The sequence below is a fragment of the Rhynchophorus ferrugineus genome, unplaced genomic scaffold (assembly GCF_030347505.1).
Source record: "Rhynchophorus ferrugineus isolate W39M unplaced genomic scaffold, kcgeb_rfMv2 rfM2, whole genome shotgun sequence".
Classification (NCBI taxonomy): domain Eukaryota; kingdom Metazoa; phylum Arthropoda; class Insecta; order Coleoptera; family Curculionidae; genus Rhynchophorus; species Rhynchophorus ferrugineus.
In genome coordinates this window covers 81,842,005-81,867,814 of record NW_027472581.1, presented here as the reverse complement: position 1 = coordinate 81,867,814, position 25,810 = coordinate 81,842,005, and the positions used below count along the sequence as shown (strand labels likewise).

Below are 25,810 nucleotides of genomic sequence, written 5' to 3'. Positions count from 1 at the left end.
TAGTAAAATAATTGATGAAAATATAGTCGATATTTCGATATAGAAAGTCGATATAGAGTCTTCATACTTCATACCCCAGGTCATCAATGAATTTTGAGTGGAAAAGGAATACTGGAGAGTGAAAACGTTCGAAACATGTATGTATCCGACGTATCTAAATCACAGTACTACACAGGATTTCTGTAATACTTGTTTTATGTTGACACTACATCTCCCGGAATATCTCTAGCAGAACTTGGACCGAACAAGGACAGGACAATGTTCTCTTTTATAAAACTGACATAAAGATATGATTACGAAATGAAGGTCCAAGAGGGAAAATTGGTGTAGTGGACAAGGAGGGGATGCAACAAACCAATTCCAGCTCTGGAAAGAAGATCGGCAATTATATGAGAGACATGAATGTAGTAGTTAGGGATAAGATGGTACAGGACGGGTGGATTTTATATATTATTGTTTTTAGCATGATATTATTGTTTTTTTTTTGAAAGTAATCCGGAAAGTTTTCATTATGATTTATCTTCCGAATATCTCCAATAAAGTATTTATTACGGTAGTTGTTTTGATATCTTATAACTATTGTTATTCTATTCAGTTATCTGCAAAATCATATCTGAACACAACAAAAGGTGTTTTAAAAACACATGAATCATCATAAAATAAAATAAATTATTGTATGGCATTGTTTGTTAGTATTTTCTTGAGTATTCTTGATTTACCTTTTTTAACCGACTTCGATTATTATGTACATATTTTATTTTAAGATGTTTTTTTTTGTGTTAATAATCAGTTTGACTATTTCTTAATTTTGAGTTTCTTATTTATTTTTTCAAGTGGGGGTTTGAATGTTTTTTGTTAAAAATATTTTATTGACATATCCATCAGGTTAGCCGTAATCTACAAATTTGATTTTGATTATATTTGTTAATGAAAGTATGAATTTTAATATTATTTAAGGCACATTTTTTTTGTTAATTGTTATCTTAAATTCCTTTAAATTAGTGAAAAACAAAACATGAGATGAACATTCCATACCAGGCGCGATAAAATTTGGAGTGTATGCTTTCAGAGTTGTAGCTATATGTTTCAATTATTTGCGCTCACTTACCCTTCAGGATTGAGGATTCCATACTGGGGGTGAATATATGTTAAAAATAGGGTGTCTTGGCTTGGTATAATTTTCTTAAATGGAATTTTTTTATCATACGGGTTAAAAAGCGCTAAAGTACGACGATCCCTTTTATAATATTTCAGTATCGTTCCAAGTTAGTATTGTGTTTAGTAATTGTATTTGAGTATCACCAGGTAACTTTAAGTGAGGTCTAGATATAGTGGAAATAATTCACCGGGGCTCACAGAATTGTTTATAAAAGTTTAAATAGTTATATAAAATACAATAAATTAAAGGAATGTGAGAAATTATGCAAATTCAAATATAATATCGAGATAACCAACCGTTAACGTCGAACCCTATTTGTTCTTTAATAAATAAGCATGACGATTCACAACATATATCGAGTAAAATAACACGTGAGCTGAAAAGTGCCGGACCTAACACATACATGGCGCTAGTTTAATTGCATTCACCACATTTTCAGTTAGTACTAAGTTTCAAAAGAAAGTAGTTAAAATTTTATGATATTTATGATATGATATTCATAAGTTTGTGAGTTATTGTGCTGAGAGTGACACTACTGTCATTATATTCAAATTAATGGTTTAGAAACAATTTCGTGTTTTAATTTTATATTATTTCTTGACGGGAAGAAATATCATTCCAGCCAAACAATGCATTGAAAAAACTGAAAACTTGATCAAGCTATCTCTTGTTTTAGTGTAGTACATAGATTTCAAAACAAAGAACGCACATCATTTTCTCACAAAGAACATCACATTCTCGACATATCGTGGAGATCTTGTTATTTTAAAACTATGCCATATCTATACTATACTTCTGTTATCTTTTGCGGATCCTTTCTAGCTTTGGGGTTCCTGTGTGGTTTGAAGATAATTTTGACGTCCTGTTTCTTAGTAGCCCGCATCCCAGCCGCCCATGGTGTAACTAAAAACGTTCAAGGAGAAAATATCGTAATTATTCTCAGCTTGCTTGGTAAAATTGAACGTTTACATGCTGAGAATTAAAATGAATCAGGAACTGGTCGAGCTTCCAAGATTTAAGATGATAAATGTTTGATGATAGGATGTCTTTGAATTTTTCTTAAAATAATTCATGATTAGGTTGGCCATGATAGGAGTTATGTTATGGGGAATCTATGGACGTGGTGGATGTTTATTGGTAGTACTTACAAATTAAATTAAACTAAATAAAATAATAAAGAAAAGCTTTCTTCTGGTTTTCTCAAAGAAAGAGACCACTATTAGCTAGAAGGTCTTTTACATTTAGAATGCGGAGGAATGGACTTTTTTTCCTGCTTGGAAGGTTAGAAGTAGCATATCAATTTATACATTTCTAGTTATGTCTCCTATTTCTTTTTTTTGTATTGTTGTTGTTCTCCCTTTCGATCTGCTAATTCAGGAATGAAGCGGTTTTGGGAGACAAGAGTTTTGACAATATAAGTTAGTGATGAAGTAATTTTCAGATGATATTTTTATTTAATGTATTTTCTTGTTCTTTACGATGTTTCTCCAATTAATCCGCCAATTTGCGACTAATTTTCTCGACAGAGTTCCATAAAAATTTATTTTTGGAAAATAATTGATATTTGGTTTTGGTCCACGAAAAGTATCTGCAGATATGCAGAGATAGACAAATGCGGCGAGATGCCCATTAATGAAAAAACCTATGAAATTGGTTGTTTCTAATTTTAATCTTTCTTTCACTCTGCAGTATATGCAACCAAAATTTCTTGTTGCTGTTTTTCCGTCTTTACACCATTGTAATTGTTCTGCATATAAACCAAAGAGATATTTAGTATCAGGTGTACAGAAAATATGTATATATGTAATATATATATATATATATATATATATATATATATATATAAATATATATGATGTATATAAATATATATGATGTATATAAATATATATGATGTATATAAATAAAAAATAATGAAATGTGGATATAAAAATGACTGCAATCTAATTAAACATATAACATATCTCGTTGCAAATATAATCAAAATTGTTTATAGCTCTTTTTCCCTATCGCTTATTTCTTTAGCGCTATCAATTCAAATAAGATGTATTAAAGTTTATATCTTTTTGTTCCCTCGTACTGATAGCAGAGCAAGACAACTAAAAGCCTGTGTCTGTGAATATTTTACTCTGACCTAGTCAAAACAAAAAAGTCAAGTTATAATTATTTTTACTTAATGCTATTGCGAAAATTATGGAACAGATAATCGAAACAGTTAAATCGTATGGTATACGTCAGAATGGAGAAAACGTAAAAAAAGTAATACTTAAAGAACATCAACAAAAATTAAAATGTATGATATAATATATATAATGATTGGTCTTGTGCTTTTGTTATGGTAAAATCGAGGAGTTAGAAAGACAGCTTAAGTATCTATTATTAACAATATAATAAAATAGGTATGATCATTTTTTGTCTATAAAATGAAGCTCATCTTGGTCTACAAGTTGTATTATATTATTTTGTATTAATGTATTTTATTAACATCCTTGTTGAACAGGTTATCTCGGTTAAGAAGTCTTAAGCCAAAATATTAATTATAAGTATCTTGACCAATATACATTTGTGTCAAGTAAATGAATCCCGTCAAAATAATTATGTTTTTAATTGATGGCACTTTATAAAGAACTTTCAATCAAGAATCTTTTCATGTAGTATAATCACATTTACCTTCAATGTCATTTTGCCATCGCCCCATTTGGGCACATTTTGTGTTTAAATTCTGTGTAATACTTTCATGATTTCTTCTGTTGTAGTCCTGTCAATAAAAATATATATGAACACAAATGCTTTATATAAATAATTATATACGTACCAGGTAAACGCAAAGCTAAGTCACACTCACATCCTTAATCCAGTTAACTTGGGTAAAACAACACTTTTGAGGATAAAGATACATTATAATCAAATAATATTGATTATATTTAAGACACAAAAGTGCTAATTGTATTTTATGTCAGACACACAAAAACAAACAGGAACAAACAATGGCGTTATAGAAATGAGCCAATCAAATGCCTTTGTAGGCCAATTCAAATGATCCAATCAAAAAAAGTGGTCTCAGAGTCAGCGTTGAATGGACCACGCAAAAGATTTCCTCGGTTTCGCCTATTTAAGTAAAACATCTATATATACTATATGATTATATTTTGCGAAATAAACGGCGTAATAGATTTACATCTCTTTGAACATATCAAGTTTCGTGCCTGAAAACGTGCATTTACAGCATGCATTATTTTTCTTACTTAATCAAAAGAATAAAGTCATCGTTTGCTCGCAATTTTGATAAAGCCCACATTGTACTCAAGAACAATTGGTAGAAGCGTTAAATGTTGCCCAAAAAATGATTAGAGACCTATTACGAGCAATGGGAAAAATCCGAAAGATTTTGCACCAGCAACTCCAATTGTATGACAGACAAATGGAAAATCGAAAAACCGTCTGTAAAATGCTGCATCAAAGGTATGGTAGTAAATAATTTCTGCATCAAACAGTGACGGACGAAGAAAAGTAGATTTATTTCGAAAACCCTAAGCACAAAAAAATATGGTTATTACCTGGCGAAGCTAGCCGATCGACTCCAAGGCCAAGTTTTTGGTTGTAAGATATGTTTTTGGCGGGACCAGAATGGCGTGGTGTATTACGAACTGCGAAACCTGGTGAAACAGTTAATAGTGATCGCTAGAGACAATAAGTGATCAATTGGAAGCATTTATTGATCGAAGAACATCCAGAATGGGCTCGAGAACACGGTAAAGTGATTTCACAGCACGATAACTCTCACAAAGCAAAACTGGTCAAGAAAGCGTTGAGAGTACTGGAATGGGACATATTAATCGCATCTGCCCTACTCTCCAGACCTTGCCCCGTCCGACTATCAAGTTTTCGTATCAATGGGAAACGTGGTTGCAGAACAGCACTTCGCCAATTTTGAAGAAGTTAGAAAATGGCTTGATGAATGGTTTTGCTTAAAGAATAAACAGTTTTTTAGGGACTGTATCCATAAATTGTCAGAAAGATGGACAAGATGTACAGAGTCAAATGACCAACACTTTGACATGCATTTTTCCATTTTCTTGAAAATTATGTGATTTTTTCCGAAAAAAAGCCGGTAATTACTTTCTGGTACACCTGGTATCAGAACAATAAGGTTTTGTAATTAAAAGAGCACCATTTTGAGATGTCACACCACCAAAAAAATTGTTAGTTGGCAGTCACTGTGCTTTATTGATGGTGTTCTATAGGTTATTTTGGTTTTTGATCTTGATATATAGATTGAAAAATGTGGATAAAAGTTATATATTACATTTATTGGATATTGAAAACTATTCTGTTGATGAACACTGTAGCGGTTTGGTGAGCGAGGCAAATGCGACGAAGGAAGAAATGATAATAAAGTGTAATTTAATGTTTTGGCTAATGCTAAATATCGGCCTGGGTGTAATTTCAACTTCCTGTGACACAATGCCGATCTTCTAAATTTATAGTGAAAATTCTCGAACGTAGGCATCGCGTTAATTAAGAAATATGCTTGTTAAACACTTTAGCGCTCGTCGAAGGTGTTTCGCCGACAGTAGTTGCCGCGTTCAGTTCCCGAAATGATTGTTCGTCGTCTCGCTTTCGCTGCGATCCTGATCGTCATCCAGGTTTCCATCGGCGAGGCCCTGAACTACACCGGAAAATCGTACTATTTCAAGACGAACGGGAACAACGAGTTTACCGTTTACAACCGGATACATTTTCTCAATCACAACATCACCGATTACCGGGCCAATCCTCATGCGCCGCAGAATTTTAAAGTCACGAAGAACACCGTGACCATGACGAAACCTACGCAGGATAACGTAAGGACACTTTTTATTAGGGACGTGAATTAATTTTGAGGGTTTTTCTTTCGTTAAATTTAAGATAACTGCAATAGTTACGTAGTTACTACAGTTGTTCCGTTTTTAACGCATTGGGGAATCACCGTTTTATTATTTATTTTCATCATCATCACTATATAATATCACAATGTTTTGCGCGATTTTAACACAAGAGGGCGCGTTAAGTGTCCAATACTAATAGCGGGAAATTAAAAAAATATATTTAACTTAAATAAAAGAATTAGGAGCTGATTGAAAACATTATATAAACACATGACATATGCATCATATTTATTTACTAATAAAGTGTGAAGCCAAAATTTGCTTTTGAAAGGGCTGCAAGTTTTCGTGGAATAGATTCGCAAAGTTTCCAATAGAATGTTGTCCCATTATTGTACCAAAACAATCGTCAAATGCTGGAGTGATGTTGGAGAAATAGATCTAATCCTCATTCTTTCCTCTGAAACTCTCATAATAGTTCAATCAGATTGAGTACTCAAGCCAGGATTAAACTAAAATCTTTATTATTTAGGAATATGGCAGCGTTTGGCAGTAATGTCCTAGTAACAGTAAGAACTTCATCATTGAGGACTTTGAGATATTCACTCGCGGTAATCTGGCCAGTGATATGAATGAGAAAACCTGCATAAAGGAACTTTCCTCATCGTTGTGTTCAACACATTTACAATCCTTGCCTCTTCCCTGCCATTTTTCTTTTTTAATAAACTTTTATCATGTTTTGTGTATGTTATCATTACTGTGGATACTGTCGCCCTCTTTCGGTTCTGTCAATCTTAAACAACATATTAGTTATCACACACTTCAGCGATCTTTTGTTTTAATATCCGTAGACTAAATGTATAATATAGTGAAATATAGCCAACAAAACTTGGCATGTAAATTTAGCAATACATACGTATCGTATAATTAAGACGAACTATATTGGATGGTTTTTATACTATCTTGTTTATTAATATAAGTACTACTAGCTTTTAAATAAAATATTAAAAATAATTTTAATAGCCCAATAACATAATTTTAAACTGGTATATTTTAAAGTTTGTATTGTTTTTAATTTTTATCCAAGACATGATATTAAATATAACGCTTTGTAAATAAAATCTCATTCGTTCTCACTGAATGGAAAAAATCCATTTCAACAATAATATTTAATATGATTGAATGTAACATGTAAAGTTCTCCATCCAGTGACTTTTTTTATCCACCGAAACAAACAAAATGTAATTATTATTTATGTTCTTACAATGCCCTGGTGAGGATATTCTAGATGATGCGATGAGATGAGGATACATGAAGATCGGTTCTTAATAAAAACCATAAAATAAGCGTCAGATAACACAATTTAATAACAAATAATAAACAGAAATGGAAATGATATTAAAGTAAATCTTGCTTGTAAAAATTCTTCTTATTACCAAATATGACGTTATTTCTTCGTCTTTTTGGTGCTGGGACCAGGCTGCCTACCTGAAGTCGTAGAAATATATTCGCCTGTTTTAAAAGAATTTGTGGACAAATGCTATAGTTTTAATTTTAAGTTTAAAAGGCTCTGAATATTCTATGGTTTTCGAGATATGGATCTGGTGATTACAATATCAAATGCTGTCATATTTTCATTTTCGATAGGTTAAATCACATTCGATAGTATAATCACATATTATTGTATATTCAAAGTTATTTTGTACATACGTCATTTAAATTTGTGACGTCAAAACGTCGCAATGTTGCCGCATCAACTCTGACTTTTAGTTCAGTTTGGCTTTGACATACAACAAAATTCTAATCTAAATAAAATAATTGAACAAAAATGTCATCAAATATAATTTATATTAACATTCTACTACATTAAAAACTCGTCATCAGGATGTTTTATGAATTGCCTGTCGCAATTTGTAAATTCGTTTCAGAAACAGTCAATATTTTCCTTCTCCTTTTATTCTAGTTAAAAAGAGAACCTATGCTGTCTGATTAGTTCGAACACGTAAACGCATATGCCTGTCAAAGTCGTCCGGTTGTCAGACGTATGCAACGTTCTTGAAATCAATAGTAATAAGAGGTTATAACCCTAATCTATAAACTATTGTGGCTGTATAATTAACTATAGTTTTTAGATGTACTATAATGTTAAAATAAATTTTATTTGATAAAATTTTTGTTCAATTTTGTTTCAGTGAAAAATTCTACAGTTATCTAAATAATTTGGTATAATCTTCGTGCTCCGAAATGATTACTTAAATGTATCCATTGCTAAAGAAGTTTATCGACGAATTGTATCCTCAAACAAAGTTAATTTTTCAACCTTCTACCATAATTAGATATTGTCACATTTAATGAACCATTTTTACGTCTAGTTGATGACCTTGTTGGTATTCGTTTAATGCAGTCATGTTATGTTTATAATCTAAATCGCGTAATCATGCAATTTTGACTATAATTTTAGCTTTTTTTAGTTTATAACTATCACTATTATCTATAGGTACATTAAAATATGATCAGAATACCCAACAAAAAGAATGAAAGATAATCATATGTGTCCTTATTAGTTAATTTTAATTACATATGCTAACAGTATTAATTGTGATTGTCCTTTTTTAGCGACATTCTAAATTATTCGCAAAATCTGTTCCATGTGTACTATATTTTAGCTTTTCTTTTTTAAAGTACTTATTGAGCACATCTGTGCGTTAACTAGTACTAATCTAAATTCATTGTTTCACTCCAAATCCAAAAATCTTAATGGAACTTTGCTTTATGCTTGTTGCTGAATCAACTGGCTACAGGTTATCATATATTTTATTTCCATCCATGTATAACTCTCCAAAGAGCATCTCAAACTTCCGTTTCATTCTCTACGAAAAGTATTTGTGTCCATGACGCATCATGTTTCCGTATTCTCATATATCACAAAATAATTCCAGCTGAATGCCTTGAGAAAAGTGTAACAGTATCAGCGCTTATAACCTTGAAACAGCTAGATTATTTCTATTTTAATAATTCGAAATTCTCACAAATACTCTACTTATTTATATATCTCTTTTTTCTATACTCTAGGTCCACAAGTTTTTAGTAATTCTTTGATACCAGTATCGGTTTTACATTTTTCTGCTACTCATTGATGTTGTCTCTGTTTTAGACATTATTATCGCTCTTATTATATAGTTGTGCATTTTTATTTTGGTTTTTTGGTCTATATTTAATGTTTTTTTTTACATAGAAGCTTTTATTTGCTGCTTAATATTTTCTTAATTTAGTTTGTTAATTTTTGCTTAATTATCTTGTCTCTTCGTCATTTTGGGTTTCCAGTTTTCTCAGTGTCACTCTTTGGCTAACTCTTATTAACCTCTTGGTATTATTATAATTTTCTTACTCTTGCTGTATATATCATGCATTTATATATTCAATTCAATTCAATTATCTGACTACTAATAATCTAATAATTGCTTTTTGTATGTTTCAGACCAAGAATACACATTTATACCTGGATCCGGAGTGGCACCATGACCGCAAACCGACCAACAAGTCCGATCTGCCCCAGTTTATCAAGAAATTTTATGAGCATCGTGCCGAAGAGAGTGATGAAACCCACACCGTCCGCATTTTGTTCAATGTGAACAGAAACACGTCTGGCGCGGTCATAAAATTCAACATGCAGAGCCTGAACCCGTATGAGAACGTCTCAGATGCCGACATGTATTTTTATTGGCCGTTAGAGAACACATCTAGGTTGGTTATTGGTCAAAATATTATGGTTTTCAGCATATTAAAATGAGTATTCATGTCTATATCAAAGGTCTGTTGGTTTACATAATTTTAACTTCTTTTAAAACTATTTTGTTAATAATCTGTTAGAACTGGAGCAATCTGCCCGTGTGCAATATGTGTTATAATATGATTTCTATTATACAATATAACTCTACTGTCTTGTAGAAGATCGCTTCAGTAAGTGATCTGTTATACAAACTTATAATCTAAATCTTATTCTTACAGTTTAATTGAAAAGTCCCCGACCTGACACATAGATGGCGCTACTAGAATTAAATCCATATGTTTTTTAGTTAGCCCTAACCATCAAAAGATGCGTGTATAAATTTGACAGCTGTCGTATCATTAGTTTATGAATTATAGCATTTTGTGTGAGCATCTTTTGTTATTGTGAAAAAAATGGATAAAAAGAATTTCGCCTGTTGACAAAATATTGCTTTTTGAAATGAAAAAATACAGTTGAAGCAAAAACTTGGCTTGATGCCGAGTTTCCGGGTACTACCCCAGGAAAATCAACCATCAAGGATTGGTATGCTAAGTGTAGACGTGGTGAAATGAACACCGAAGACGATGAATGCAGTGGACGCCCAAAAGAGATTGTTGCCGCCGAAAACATTAAAAAAATCCACAAAATTATTTTGAATGACCGTAAATGAAATTGAATGAAATAGCGCAGACACTCAAAAATATCAACTGGACGTGTACATCATATTATTCACGAATATCTGGGTATCAGAAAGCTCTGTGCAAAGTGGGTGTCGCGCGAGCGCACTTTTGACCAAAAACAACGACGAGTGGATGATTCGGAGCAGTGTTTGAAGATGATCAAGCGTCATAAACCCGAGTTTTTGCGTTGATATGTGACAATGGATGAAACATGGCTCCATCATTTCACTCCGAAGTCCAATCGATAGTCATTTCGATAGTCATTCGAGTGGACTACACACGATGAACCCGCTCGTGTCACAAGTTTGTGAAAAAGATGGCAAAACTCCATGAATTGTACTTCGAATTGCTTGCTCATCCACCGTATTCTCCAGATCTGGCCCTCAGCGACTATTTCCTGTTCTCAGATCTCAAAAAAATGCTCGCTGGGAAGAAATTTTCGTCGAATGAAGAGGATTTTGAAGCAAAGGACAAATTGTACTATAAAAATGGTATCGAAAAGTAGGAGGGTCGCTATAATCAGTATATCACCCTTCAAGGGAATTATGTTGAATAAAAAAAATATTTTTCCAAAAAAATATGTTTTACTATTGTAGACCAGGGACTTTTCAATTGACCTGTTAGACTCTATCCTAACTTATTCTAAAGACTATTCTAACTTATTCTAGAGATTATTATATCTCATTTTATGTGTCTGTTAATCAGTTGCTATGGTAGTATAAGTTTGAGCCTACGCATTTAACTGTTATCGCGCACAATTAACTGTTTGCCTTTCAACTACTCTGCACTAACACTTCCGTTAATCACATTCGTTATGGGTTCTAAGGGGATATTGCGCTGAATCAGTTTGTTGGAGTCGTAATATGGGGCATCAGCGATGACTCGCAACACTTTATTTTGGAACCTCTGGAGGATAGCTATGTTAGATTTGCTAGTAGTGCCCCACATTTAATACCATAGGTCCAAATGGGTCTACATATTGCCTTATACAAGAAAACCTTGTTATCTAACGATAATTTAGATCTATGCTCTATTAGCCAATAAATTTCATTTAGTTTAAGCCCAAGCGTATTGTTACTATATGTTTTTTTATGTTAAACATCTATGAAAATGCATTCGCGGATATTTAACCTTGTCTGCTTGCTTGATCTGCTGGGAGTTAATTAATATAATTATTTATTTTTACTGAAGGACAAGTTCTTCTACAAAGGGTGAATGTCACATGGGGAGATTTTATCTCATTTCCTCTGATTCCTCATGCTTTCAACCACAATTCGACTTTTTTAAGATGAAGTTGGAGGTTTCTTGTAGTTGATATTGGATCCTTGTATAATGATTTGAAACTAAATGAAAGAAAAGAGGTTTGATAGATTTTTCAAAATGGAAAATACCATATTAATGCAGTGGTGGTGTTTTTATATCTTGAAGTATTGGTAAAAATATTTTAACGAATAATGATACTTCAATAATGAAAATGTTTCAGACTCAGAACTAATCTTATTCATTTTAATCTGCTGAATATAAAAATATCAATGCAATACTTCATTCACTGACTTGCCCTAGCTATTGAAATAAGACAAGACATAATTCTTCGAACAAAATAGTCAATGCACGTGAACAATGACATCGAATATACTCCCAATTGCAATTTGTAAAAATGTAAAATTCGTTTTAGGTTCGGAGCGGACTTTTCTTTCTCATCTAACCAGTTAAAGTCTTCTAGTTAAATAGAGACATAATGTTGTGTGTTGCGTCGCAACATGTAACCGAAATAGTCGATGACATTCGATTTGTGTTGATAGTTGTCGACTCTATTGTCAAATCTATACAAAATTCGTCAAAACATTACTGATAATAATTAGAGGTTATAAACTGGCAGCCGTTGTAAACCAAAATTCTTGATGCGGCAACATTGCGACGTGTTGATATCGATTTTGATGACGTGTATTGGCTCTTTTATTGGAAGGATTATAGTTATATTTTATATTTTCAACGTTCAATTTTTGGAATTTTGATTTTAGAATTGATTTTCCGACATTGGCACGTTTATTAGCTGTCAAAATACAAATAATCTAGTTATTGGAAGGTTATAAGCATTAATGCTTTCTCTATAGCAACTCTAAAAGACGGATGTTAGAATGTAAAACTTGCCATATGTCAAGGAAATGTGCAAATTTAGTCAACACTTCTTGATATACTTTTAGTGAAATAACGTAATCCTAGCAGAATCGTAATTTGATAACTCTGAGGGCTACGTACTGACATTATCGATCAATGACTCTTGTTTTGAATTGATTATTACATATATGTTTTGATCGAATCCATATTTAGAAGAAAGAGATAATCAACAGCATAAATTAAACCAGTGTTGTTGGTGACCTCATTCGAAATCTTGGTTTATCAAAGAAGAAGGCGGAACTTTTAGGGAAAATTTAGGCTATTTTTGAAGACACAAAACCGAATAGACAAAAATGAAGAGTAGAGCTAAATTTTTTCTTTGTTTTTATCGCATTTTTTTTTAAATTCAAAATTAGTAAGGGAGTGTTAGGAAGAGTGTTATTTCAAGGAATGAAAGTTACATTTTTTGTTAGGCAGTGTTATATATTAATTGTTAATAATAGTTCATAATAATAAAGTTTGAGGTAAAAGTTTTATTCGATGTCTTACAGTATAGTTTTGGTACATCTTAATATAGTGAGATTAGAAAGATTACTATTTATAATTTTTAAAATCTTTTGAAATCAAATCTTTGATGAAGTGATGACATTGTTTCAGTTTTTTTGGTTAAAAAATGAGAGCCATAGAGCACATACATATTTTTTGCGATATCCGTGAATGTAATTTTACTATATTAATTGCAAATGCCAACTATTCTAGTTGATAAATAAATAAATTTAAATTATGAATTAGATGATTGAGTTCTCCGAAAAATATTTTGTGTGTATTAGATGGCAATTAATGTTGTAATAATTATGTAGAAAAATAAAATTGTATGATGTGGATAACTTTGATTATAGATAAGAGGTAGTTTTATCCCATAAATTTAAAGTTCTATTATTTGTAAAACTACAATCTAATTACTTTTATCTCTTTATGTATTAGAATTGCAATTCTATGTAGGAAAATGATATTTTCAGGTGATTTTTAAGTAGATATATGTTGTTTATTAGCAAAATTGCATGTTTTCAAGATATAGCCAAGTATTAACAGTCTCCACAGCTAAAGGTAAATTTTGTTTATACTTGATAAATTTACGTTATATAAACCCTAACAAATGAAAATTGAAATAATGTATTTTATGAACAGAAATGTAATATATTAAGTGTAATTAATTAATTTTTTTAGATATTTTCTTCGAACTTAGCGTTTATTTATTATAAAAGTATTTTGAGGAACTAACTTGATTTAAAAAATGTTTTTTACTGAGTAATGAAGCAGCAGAGGCGTACTGTTACATGGCAATAGTGGTGTTTACTTTGTTGGTTAACACTTTATATTAAACAGATTTTCTGAAAATAGTGCGTAAAAAGTCACGTATCTAATAGTTAATATATATATATATATATATATATATATATATATATATATATATATATATATATATATATATATATATATATATATATATATATATATATATATATATATATATATATATTACAAGGTAGGAATTCATTTGCATAGCATTGGATCATTTTCAAGGAGTATAACCTATCCACTGTTTTGTTTAATGTGGTTTAACTAAATTTGATGTATTCATGGGATACTGAAATGTCATACACATATTTTAACTATATAACATAGAGTAACAAAAAACCGCAATATATGTATTCAAGCGCTTAATGATAACAATTTTAGTAAACATATAATGTTTTATATTTATTTTCTAGTATCTACAGAAGCTCTGTTGTGTTGCGTCTTTATCAGCTTGAAAAGCAGTTCAATAACGAACTGAACGATACTGAATTAGACAATCCCGATATACACAAACTGTTTAACGTTATTTACATATCAAAGGCACAACGTGGTTGGCAGGTGAGTGTATCTGTAATAAGTCATATTGTAGATTGTTTGTTACGTTTATTTTATTTTTGTAGACGTTCAAAATTAAAAAACCAATAGATAATTGGCTGAAAGGAGACGAGAATTTGGGCCTGCTTCTGACTATTTCCGATTACGATGAAAATAAATTGATATCCGTTTTTAACGATACCAATGACGGTATTTTGCGTACTTTCGCAGTTATCAATATTCAATCTAATGGTAGGTATTGATATTAGTGACCTGTTTTTCGTGTTATCTCTACTGTTAGGTGTACAAATAAAACAAATAAGTATCTCGCGTAGAAAAAAGACGAGGTTGTCAATTAAATAATGTAAAATTGTCTGATTTAAATTGTCATATCGCAAGAGTAGACACCTGCCAACAAGATAACTTTCAAATATTCAATCGATATTGTATCAGCGTCATTTTTTCCTTCTTCTATTTCGTGAAACGTGAAGTTGAGATGAATCGATTATTTCTGACACTATTCGTCATTAAAGTTGTGAATACGAAAAACCAAGACATCACACACATCATCCAAGACAACCCGTTTGAATTATGAGTCACATACTCGTCATTCTGTCAAGCTGCGAGGATAATGGACGAGGTAATCTGCGCTTTTCATGATAACAAACTCATGGCCATTGCATCTCATAGTATTTGAATCTCTCTACGGCCTTTGTAAAAAACAAGTTATAAAATGGGAACCAGTTTAGAAGGAAGAGGCGATATGTTGAATGGCGATTCAAAAGTACACTAAGGGTTTATGTGTATTACAAGACCGGTATAAAATCCCCCTGTCTCCGATCCCGATGTCTATTTTTAGATATGCCGCTCGTTACACCTATCTTAATACATGGTCAGTCAGTTCCCTCCTAAAGAAACGACCACAGGGATGGACGTGGTAGTTACTCTGTCTGGACAGCTGATAGTTCTAATAAAATTATGATTGAGTATTGTCTGCCCTTTCGCCAGCCAGTTTGCATCTGAAGATATTCGAAACAGCACTGGTGATTCGAGATTCTAATAGTCCACGGCTATTAATCCATCTAATCTATGTTAATTCACAGCAACTTCAGTGCGCCTTTGGTCGTTTTACATCTTGAACTGTTATGCGGAAATCCACAGTTTATGAGTCTTTTTCCGAGCTTGAATGTTTCCCACCTGGAATAGTTTATGGCTAGGTGTGTGTGTGTGCACGTTTAATCCACCTTTTGTGACCTTACAGCTTTAGCTGCAATACTTTTGCCTGAAATCTACTTACTTACATCAAGGAATGTCCCGAGTAATGGTCCAACGTCAACCAGCCTTCTTTTGTTGATAATTAATTTTATTCCGGTTAATTGAATGCATTTAAAAGAGAATGCCTCCTAAACGTGTGAGAAGAGGACGCACAATCTATAAGTTTACTTATTGTTTTTTGTTTACCGTTACTGTTTTATTGAAGAAAAAAGAGGTGACTTGTTGAACGGTGATACAAAACGACACTGAAGGTTTTTGTCTATTAGAAAACAGGTGCATATATAGTTCTATTCGGCTAGTATAGTTCGGCTAATTCGGCTGTATACTGTTTTAATATATGTTCGCCAATTTCTCCGTCAATTATGGGACGATTTTCAAAATTCTCTTTCTCTTTTTATTCGAAAGAGTGCACTTCCGAGGTGGCCCCATTGGAACCAAGTCAGGATCTGATCTGATGGGGAAGGGGGAAAATCGATGCAACGCTCAAATACACGCACGTGCAAGTTTTCACATATTTTTTATCTAAAATAGTCAGATAATTGTGTATAATGTTATTTCTGAGCTGACGGAAAATCGAAAATCTTTCAGTGAAAAAGCCATTCAATTTGTTTTTTAAGCGCTAACTATTGCCTATAAGACCTCGTAGAAATATTGTAGACAATTGCTTCTATGCTCTTCAGCTCCCAAACGGAGGTTGCGCGTTCGATTCCCGGCGGGGACAATAATCTTTTGTTGCTGTTTAGTTAAAACATTTGTCAAATTACTTAGGCTAGGTAACTTAACCCGGGGCCTGAAGCCTTCCTTATTTTCAATCATTATTTCTTTAAACCTATTTTTCCTCATATGGGCTGCAGCTTTACTTGGCCTACCCATTGTAATATGAAATAAAATAATTGCGTAATCTATTGAATAAATATCTAACAATGAAAAGAATAAAATAAAATATTTTTAACAAAAAAATTGAGCGAGCTTACGAATAATTACAAAATAATCAAATTTTTTAACAAAAACATTTTAATATATAAAATATAATATAAAAAATATAAAATAATAACTATATAAAAATAAACAAAAACCTTATTCAACCTATCTATGACACATATTTTATGACATATATTTATTTAACTGTTTGGTAATATAATTAATATAAATCGGTTCCATTTTTTTGTTAAAAATATTTTATTATGTATTGGGCTCGTTACATCGCTCTAAATATATGGCCGCTGAGATCACCGTGCAGTCCATAGCCAGTGTAGTACTAGTCGCATGATATAATATTTATATCTGGAAAATCGATTATTATAAGTCATAGACGGTAATTCTCTTTGATTAGGATATTCATTCTGTCTTGAGGTGGAGTTAGAGGGTTTCCTACTCGCCCGACGCTATTTAATGCAGTTCTAAGGAAAACCAAATAAATAAGTCTCGAATTCAAAAAACAGTTAAATGCTCAAATTTTTGAAAATCCCAATTAATCAATATAAGCCCAAGCAATAATTTTGGCTACAAAAATGCTTGCTATTTCGATATCTCTCTATGATGGACAGATCATATCAAAAAAACCAGTATGAAATGTTACAGAATATCGATGACACTGTTCCCGTATAGATGAACTAAGTTACCAGTTACAATTAATATTCTTGTAGATCAAGGTCTTGTTCTCTGGTTCTGAAACCGATTAATATAAAAAGACTGCAAGGGTTCCAGAATATGATGTTGAACATGATTTCCTATGGTAGGTAAGAAACAACTATATACAGAAACAGAGGTGTTATTAGCATCTGAGTTCACAAGTTCAGCCACCATACAGTTCATAAAAGACAACATTCCAGTGCTGCTACCTCAAGCCATATTGCAGAATTTGCAGCAGTATAGCGATTTGTATAAGGAAAGGCATTCGTGCCATTTCCAAGTTATCTCGTCCAGAAATTATTAATCACCCTTGACCCATTCTGTAGTTTTCCTACCATAATCCCGATAAGCCCAACTGATAAGTTGCACACTGCAAGCCAAAATAAACCAATTTAGAAAATATACAATTTTCTTAATGTGTGAATAATTTAAGGTAATAAGATAAAACATATGTCAACATAGCTTGGTCAAATGTCTTAGTATGAGACGGTATGAAATAATGCCATAAATTGTACGAATGTTAATCGAATGCTAAAAGAATATAGCGAGATTATATTGTTTAGATTCCTGCATATCCTTTGAAAGTCAATAATATTCTTTAAAATCCATACTAGCCCACTTTCATAATAATATCAATTACTTGCTGTTGTAATTGATTTGCTGAATCAATATGTACAAAAAATCACTGGATATATTTTTCTTTTATTCTAGAAATTAATGATTATTCATTAAGTATAACAAAAATTTTAACATGATCTAGCCTATCAAAACATCTCTAACTATTAGTAAACACAATTCTTTATAATTAAATACTATACTTAATATTTACGATTTTGTAGATACGAATGATCAAGTTACCAATAAAACTGTGACCAAAAGACAATCCACTATTGTCCCCACACAGAAATGCTCGAGAAAACCGTGGCAAATAGATTTTAATCAACTGCACTGGGACGACTTCATCCTATATCCGGAGAAGAGCTTTAACGCCTACCAATGTGCTGGAAAATGCCACGTCAATGATCAGGATAATCGCGCCGTCAACTACGTAAAGTTAAAACAATGGAATCACGTCCGCGGACATCGAGAAAAGAGTTGCTGTGTACCGACCAGTTTTTCTTCTCTGCCTATTATGTTTTATGATCGGTTCGATAATGTTGTGATGAAGAATTATGACGACATGGTGGTTGATGAATGTGGCTGTCGATAGTCCATAAACAACTGATCATGCAGTATCAATTAATATATAACACCTTATTTTTTGTAAAGGTTTTTTTTGTTTTAGTAAATAATAATGCAATTAATTATGTTTTAATACTATTTTTGATATGGCCGGTTCTATTGAAAATGAGAAAAGATGACGTATTCGCTGACGTGTGGTACTAAATGGTTGTATATTTTACTACAGTCTATCCAAAATTATTTTGTACATACGTCATCTAAATTTTTGACGTAAAAATGTTACAATGTTGCCGCATCAACTCTGAGTTCTAGTTCAGTTTGGCTTTTACATAGAACAAGATTCTAATCTAAATAAAATGGTTAAACAAAAATACTGTTGTCAAATATAATTTGTTTTAACATTATCAATGCATATATTATCGAATAATTTAAACTATAGTTAATTATACAGCCACAAATGTTTATCGATTAGAGTTAAACTCTTTTCCATACCACCCATGAGTTACAGTTCTAGGCGTGTATGTAGTTGTATCCCCTGGAGCTCTAATTCATTTAATTAACAATTGTATATGTAAGTAATGTATTTTACTTTCATTGGAGAGCATATTTACCTTTTACGCTTTAGTTCTTGTGTCCTTCGGTACATTCTTTCCTTGAAAGACATTTTAATATCACTGTATTTCTCCTTAGTTTGTTCTCTTAATAACTGTATACAGTTTTCTTGATAAAACTGGATTTAATTACTACATTTTCCTTAATGAATTTATCATATCTGTAAAACAGTTACTATTCTTTCTCTCATGACACATTTTTATCAAATGTTCATGTATATTCTGACCAATTACACACATATCTGTGCACATAAATCTTTTACACTCTACCATAAGATTTCGTACAGTTTTTCTAAGCTCTTTCTTTTTTAAATATAGCAAACAATTGTTCACAATTCCATCACTCGTTAATTTCTTCTTCAATGTATCTTATAAAGTTCACCCAAACCGAAGATGTTATTAACCATTTCTGTTTCCAGCACGAAGTACAATATATCTGCAATGCAATTTATTATTTACTATTTTAGTTAATTAGTCTTATTCTAAAGTCTATATATGTCCAATAATCAGATCGAATGGTGTTAGTCGTTTTAGTCTACGCACTTCACTGTCACTTCGCATATTTAGTTCAATAGAGTACATTAGGATGCATTGACGCACACTCTTCCGAAGTACTTCATACAAACTCGTTGAATTACATTTGTTATTGGTTCTAGAGGAATATCGTGTTGTACCACTTCACTTGAAATATAGTACGGAGCATCTACAATGGCCCGCAGCATTTAATTTTGGAACATATGTATGATGGATATATTAGATTCGCTAGCGGTTCGCCATAATTGGATTCCATATGACCAAATGGGCTTGAGTATAGGTCATACAGTAATATCTCATTATTTAATGATAACTTTGATTTGCTCCCGATAGCCAATACATTTGGTGGAGTTTAAGTCCAAGTTGTTTCCGTTTGACGAGTGGTCAAAATGGCGACGCGTTACTCTAGTTAAAAATGGGGAATCTCTTAGCCATAACGTCAATCTGTGAGTATTCTTCAGTATATTGAACGATTGACACATTGACCAACCAACAATTGATTCTATAAAATCGTTACCTCTGAATGCATAATCTTTTAAAAGTTCCTGTATCACATCAATTGAATTAATTATCTATGGAGATTATGTTCTTATTTTCTCATTTGTTTAAAAGCCTAAGTACTCGTATACTAGTACTTGCTTCCTTGTTGATAAAAAATACTGGCATTTCATTTTGTCTACATCTTGATTTTTAGATCTATTTCTCACAGCACAGTCGATTTTAAGTTTTTTTTATTATGATCAATTCTTAATCATATTATGTAATTTAATATTTATGATTCCAAGAACTGATATATTAATAAATAGGGCTTATATCAAGTATTTTTGTTTTATCTTAATGGTAGTCTAATTATGTGAAATATATATGCACGTAACCGTTTATTTTAGTCACGTCTGCAATTTTTATTTTTCAGAAACTCGCTACCACTTCTGGACAAGATTTGAAACATGTACAATAAAACTTTGGATATATTATATATTTAATTCCTTATATAATCATGAACTTAAAACAATAATGAATCATTAATTACTAGTTTTGCTCCAAAGCATATACAAACCGAAATATTGTCTAATTATTTAGTTGTTACCATTTTAAATAGAGACTTTTTGCCACTTTTGTAAATTATTAAGAACACATAATTTGGTCTTACATACGTTTTTAACTTTTTTAGGATTGCATAAATAGTTAATTTTATATACTGTTATAAGTATATATTATCGTAATTTGTCTTGTCCCAAACTTTCCTCAAACTCGTTTTCGACCTAGTCGCCATTATATCTCAAGCTAGACTTATATCTTTTCTAAAAATTTGATGAAAAATTCTCTTTTGGTGCCCCTCTGTATACGAGAGCACGGATTTTTTAAAAATCTCGCAACGGCAAAAAGGAGATTTTTTTTGAAATCATCACGTGCGTCTTAATAATTTTGTTTTTTTTGCCCTCTTAAAACGTCAATAGATACGCCATAATAGCAATTGACACGAACATTATTTTGAGATGTTTTTTTTAATAGTGTAGCAATATGTCACATGGTGGTATTTCATTATCAATTTTTGCATAATATCAAGGTCTTTCGCCATAACAACTGATTTTGCACAAAGTTTATCAGTGTTTCAGAGTGGCAAATTATTAGATCGCCAAAAGTGGAAATATGTGGACAAAAGCGATAATATAGGTTTATAATATCTGCAAGTTTCATCTAGAACCGATATAGTATACGGGGTAGTATGATTTTTTTCCGTCGGAATACTTTCTTGAACATTTTGAATAAATGGTGCTAAATACTGTTGATGTTGCCTTGTATCTCTTCTTTGAATACATGGACGCTTATTGGTAGATCCTTTTTAAACATAATTAACATTTTAAACATAATAAGACTAGAATGATATGAAAACAAATATTAATTGAAATTAACACGTTTGCTTGATATCATTATCTACAAACACTATCGTTCATATCATTACCTGATCGATAGACAAATTCTTCCATCCAATGAAAAAACTAAGAACTATATGGTTATTTCGGTCTCTGTAAGGTTGGAAAAAGTAACAGCCAACAATGGGTAATTATTTGAATAAATTATATTATACCAATTTCTATGAAAATATAGTCAAAGTTACAAGAAACCGTCAAATCGTATTTGTACGTATTAGTAGAATGTGAAAATTCATTTTACATTTTAGTAGTGTCTGCTCTGCACAAAAAAATTACAGATAACTTGTTACATATTTCAAGCAACTTCTTAATAGAGATTTCTACTTCAAAATCGTCCAAAAATTAATCCAAATTCATAGGTCCTAAAATGAAGAAGAAATTATCACACAATTTAAAAGAGTCAAAAACAACAAGGCATCTGAAGAAGATGGAATTGTTTCAGAACTATTGAAGTCTCTATGGAAGTCGGTTATTTCTGTTAAACTGAAAAGGTTCCTGATGACTGAGAAGCTACCTTGATCCATTCACATAAAAAGGGAGACAGGACTGATGCAAATAAATATAGAGGAATTTCCCTTTTGTTAGTCACCTACAAAATTCTCTCGCAATGTCTCCTAGAATGAACACAACAACAACTTAAATGCAACATTGACGAATATCAAGCAGATTCAGACTAGGCAGGTCTAGAGCGAATATCCATTTTAAAATTAATTCCCAGATAGCAGAAACTTTATAAAAAGAAAGTGTTCTATACATTTATAAATTTCAAGAACACCTACAACTCTGTGTACCGTCAATATTTTATATATATATATATATATATATATATATATATATATATATATATATTATAATATATATTCGGATTTAAAAAAACGCAGGCTATAGTTTATGGGCATATTAAAATAATGGAACCAAGCAAATTGACCAGATAAGTATTTTATGAAGCTTGCAATAAGGCCAAGGTTGAAACAATAACATGGATTACTGCAATTAAAGAAGATCTAGATCTGAAAGGAGTCAAAATAACGCAAAAATAAATATAGAATAGAAAGGATTTTAGACGGAAAGTTTGTGACTGTGAGATGGACTAGACAGAGATATCGAGAAAACATGGAGCTGAGTGGTCAGATGAATGGAATAGAACCAATTTCCAGAGAATGAAAGCAACATGGACCGAAAGAAGATGAAACTTTACAGTACTTTTATTGTAAATATATAAATTATAATAAAGATCCGCAAAAATAGTCGTGATTTCTATTGAAGAGACAAAAACGCAATTGAAGAGATTCAAAGATGAATAAATGGAAACTTATCAACTATAACTGGTGTGCTTGTAATGAGATTTAAGCCAAAAATTGTTATAGATTTTCAGTTAAACGTTCCTGGCACTATAGTGTGAAATATGTGAAAAATTGTATGGAAATATTCTATATTTTTGTTCAATATATTAGTTTTTTATATGCTCTTTTATTTAACATTGTGCTACATTTTGCCTTTTTAGATGAAGCCGATTTGAACATTGAATGAATGATATAATGTTCTTTAAAAAATTTTATTGTACATATTTTTATTTACAATATAGCTTTTATTTTATATTACTCTGTATTACCTAGATATTACCTCTTGTCATTATAGCTTACTTAAAATATAGGAAAATATATTGATTAATTGAGGAATATCACAATAATCAGCACATAATAAATTACTATTACATTAGCAACTATTGAAACCTATATTGACATGCGGAATACAATTATAGGGATGTTTCGCGAAGACTAATATATTTACAATACAAGTTTTTCAGAACAAAGTCCTGAGTAGCATTGTAGGTGCATCGAGATACTACAGACATGATTACTTACATCGAGACCTTTAGATACCGACTGTCACCCAGGAAATCAAGAGAACTGCAAGGAGACATCCTTGTCCGCTCACATGTCAATATAGAAGTAAAGCAACAACGTTAACACCAGAACGGATGAATGGATACAGACCAAAGAATTAAACCATTTGGTTACTTTAGTGAGGTGCATTTAATAGAAAAACAGTAATGAATACTACCGTGTGAACATTACATTACATTATTATAACAAAGACTAAGATAGGGCCGATGGGTCCTCCTAGATATATACCTAGATTTAAGTTAATGTAAAGACAAATTGTAGGTTAGTCGGCAACGACTAGTAACAATGTAATGTTCCACCAGAGAAATGACAATATACAACATTTCTCACAATAATGCCTAACATTTTTACAAACAAACCTGTAAAATTAGTTCGTAGCTCTTGTACAGAAGATTCGAATAATTGTCTGCCAAAATACTCCCAGCCGACTTGATCGATTAGGCGTCATGGTAACTGATTTTCCACCAGAATGCTCACCGGGCAGAGAATACAGTTTTCATTTGATTCAATTTCGACTTCATTCCAGTTGAATCGTTCAGCAAATTTGATTAAAATATTGCTCAATTAAACATTGCGGTTTACTTTTTTTAACGTTTTATATTGTCTAAGAAATTATAAAGATGGAGTATATTATAGTTGAGGAATATGTTAATAAATAATCAATAGTTTCCATTTTTTGATGATTCTTTTTTTTTGCTTTACAAGGCGAGCCATTGAGACACTACATTCATTGACGTTTTCTGGCGGCATTGCGGGGGCGGTCTTAACTAGAACGGGGTACGCGCGGGGATTGGGGAAATTACTTAATAAGGTTTCCAAAACAATCAGCGGGGATATTCCAAAATGGCCGCCAGTTAGGTTCCGTCCGGGTCGATTTTTTCCAGGAATATCGAAACAGTCGCCGGTGGAGAGGCCCCGCCCTCGTCGCCGCCCCATTGGAGCTCGCCGCCGCTTTCGAACAGTTTCTGGTCGGTGGTAACTGTGGCAGGGCGCCAATAGCGGAGGCGGTAGCACGGCGGCGCCTGGGACCTCGGCATCGTAACGGGCGTCGCACACCAGCGTCGTTTGTGGCGTCGCCTGTTCCGTTCCTCTCGGTAGCTGGTAAGTTTCTCAGTTTTTCCCTTGCAAATTCTTTTTTTTTCGTCTTCTACAAGATCGACGTTAAAATCATCAGATGTCTCATCGGTTTCGAGTCCAGTAAGATTTGCGTCAACCAATTTCGCTGTTGCTTCAGAAATACCATCTCAAATTAACCATCTTTACATTCATAAATCATCATTATATATACCAGTTTTGGATTCCATTGGACTTGGGTCATCATTTTCTTTACAAGATCCATGAATATCATCTACATATATCCAGCTTTTTCATCGTCCGGTAATTCTGACATTTGAACGGGGCAAATTAGCTCCATATCTGTCTGGTCTCGTCTGCTCGCGAGGGGATTTAGTATCGATTACATTTCAGCTAATGTACATATCAGCAAACTAGGTGGGATCCAGACATCGAAAAACCGGTGCCCGATCCTGCGCGATGGTGATCACTATTGCGTAACGTTGGTGCTTTTCTGTACAGAGGATGGATTCCGCTTTAGTCGAGTGAAGACGTGGCCCGTTTTGTGACTAGTGGTGTTAGTGATTAGTCCACGTGCCGCAGTACTCGCCCGATTTAGTTTCGCGGTAGTGGACTGTAGTTCGTTGTCGACATTTCGAAGATGGTGGCCGGTTGGTAAGTACTGGAACTTTTGCAGGTATTTTTTAGGACTAGAAAGTCCTATATCATTTTATTCAGTTTAAATCACCAGTAATGTTAAGTAAAGCAAGTAAATTGAATGAGTGAATAATTACTTTGGCTATACATATTATTATATAAATGTCCTCTCTAACATGAAGCTGTGATCCATGGAGTGTTATAGGATATAGAAGAAAGCTTTGAGGATATTGCTTTATTAAGATATTTCGTCATACGTTCTGGTCTTATCGTTCATATGGTAGAATTTTCACAGCCATTGATTACCAGTAAATAGTAGCTATTCCCACAAATGGTGCTTCGTTCACACAAAGGTTTCTTTGAATTTCAAAATCACATGGTGCATCTAATTACTAACTGCAGCTATCTACTAATTTCTTCTTCAAATTATTCTTAAAATCCACATCTAAGATTGACGACCCAAATTAAATTAGGATTTGATGATGTCCTTCCACTGGTGCACTCCATATCTGCAAGTTTGAATCCCGACTCAGTTTCCACA

At 32.4% G+C, this 25,810-nt stretch overlaps 3 protein-coding genes across 4 annotated transcripts in view; 2 read left to right on the top strand and 1 right to left on the bottom strand.

Moving 5' to 3' along the window:
- LOC143191452 (uncharacterized) overlaps positions 1-3,872 on the bottom strand; it is a 28,245-nt gene extending 24,373 nt beyond the window's left edge. Inside the window, exon 1 of the mRNA XM_076396527.1 lies at positions 3,830-3,872. Coding sequence (XP_076252642.1) covers positions 3,830-3,857 — 28 coding nt within the window. The 5' untranslated portion in view covers positions 3,858-3,872. The remainder of the gene's footprint in view (positions 1-3,829) is intronic.
- Positions 3,873-5,713: 1,841 nt separating this feature from the next.
- Positions 5,714-18,695, top strand: LOC143190618 (derriere protein). 2 transcript variants are annotated; one of them, XM_076395039.1, is made up of 5 exons: positions 5,714-6,003; positions 9,509-9,768; positions 14,364-14,508; positions 14,571-14,736; positions 18,231-18,695. In XM_076395039.1, exons 1-5 carry the CDS (start codon positions 5,758-5,760, stop codon positions 18,599-18,601), a joined length of 1,188 nt encoding a protein of 395 aa, XP_076251154.1. In that variant the 5' UTR covers positions 5,714-5,757; the 3' UTR covers positions 18,602-18,695. The 2 variants fall into 2 exon arrangements, with proteins under 2 accessions (XP_076251154.1, XP_076251153.1); XM_076395038.1 differs by having other exon boundaries at positions 5,715-6,003; positions 9,503-9,768.
- Positions 18,696-25,141: 6,446 nt separating this feature from the next.
- VGlut (Vesicular glutamate transporter) overlaps positions 25,142-25,810 on the top strand; it is a 143,530-nt gene continuing 142,861 nt past the window's right edge. Inside the window, exon 1 of the mRNA XM_076396521.1 lies at positions 25,142-25,287. Within this exon, the coding sequence (XP_076252636.1) occupies positions 25,274-25,287 (14 nt within the window). The 5' untranslated portion in view covers positions 25,142-25,273. The remainder of the gene's footprint in view (positions 25,288-25,810) is intronic.

Bases quoted from the DNA above. Each gene is read 5' to 3' on its own strand.
- LOC143190618 (XM_076395038.1), top strand. From the start codon at position 5,758: ATGATTGTTCGTCGTCTCGCTTTCGCTGCGATCCTGATCGTCATCCAG. The intron at 6,004-9,502 runs GTAAGGACACTT...TGTATGTTTCAG, and splicing joins CGAAACCTACGCAGGATAAC to ACCAAGAATACACATTTATA. The intron at 14,509-14,570 runs GTGAGTGTATCT...TTATTTTTGTAG, and splicing joins AGGCACAACGTGGTTGGCAG to ACGTTCAAAATTAAAAAACC.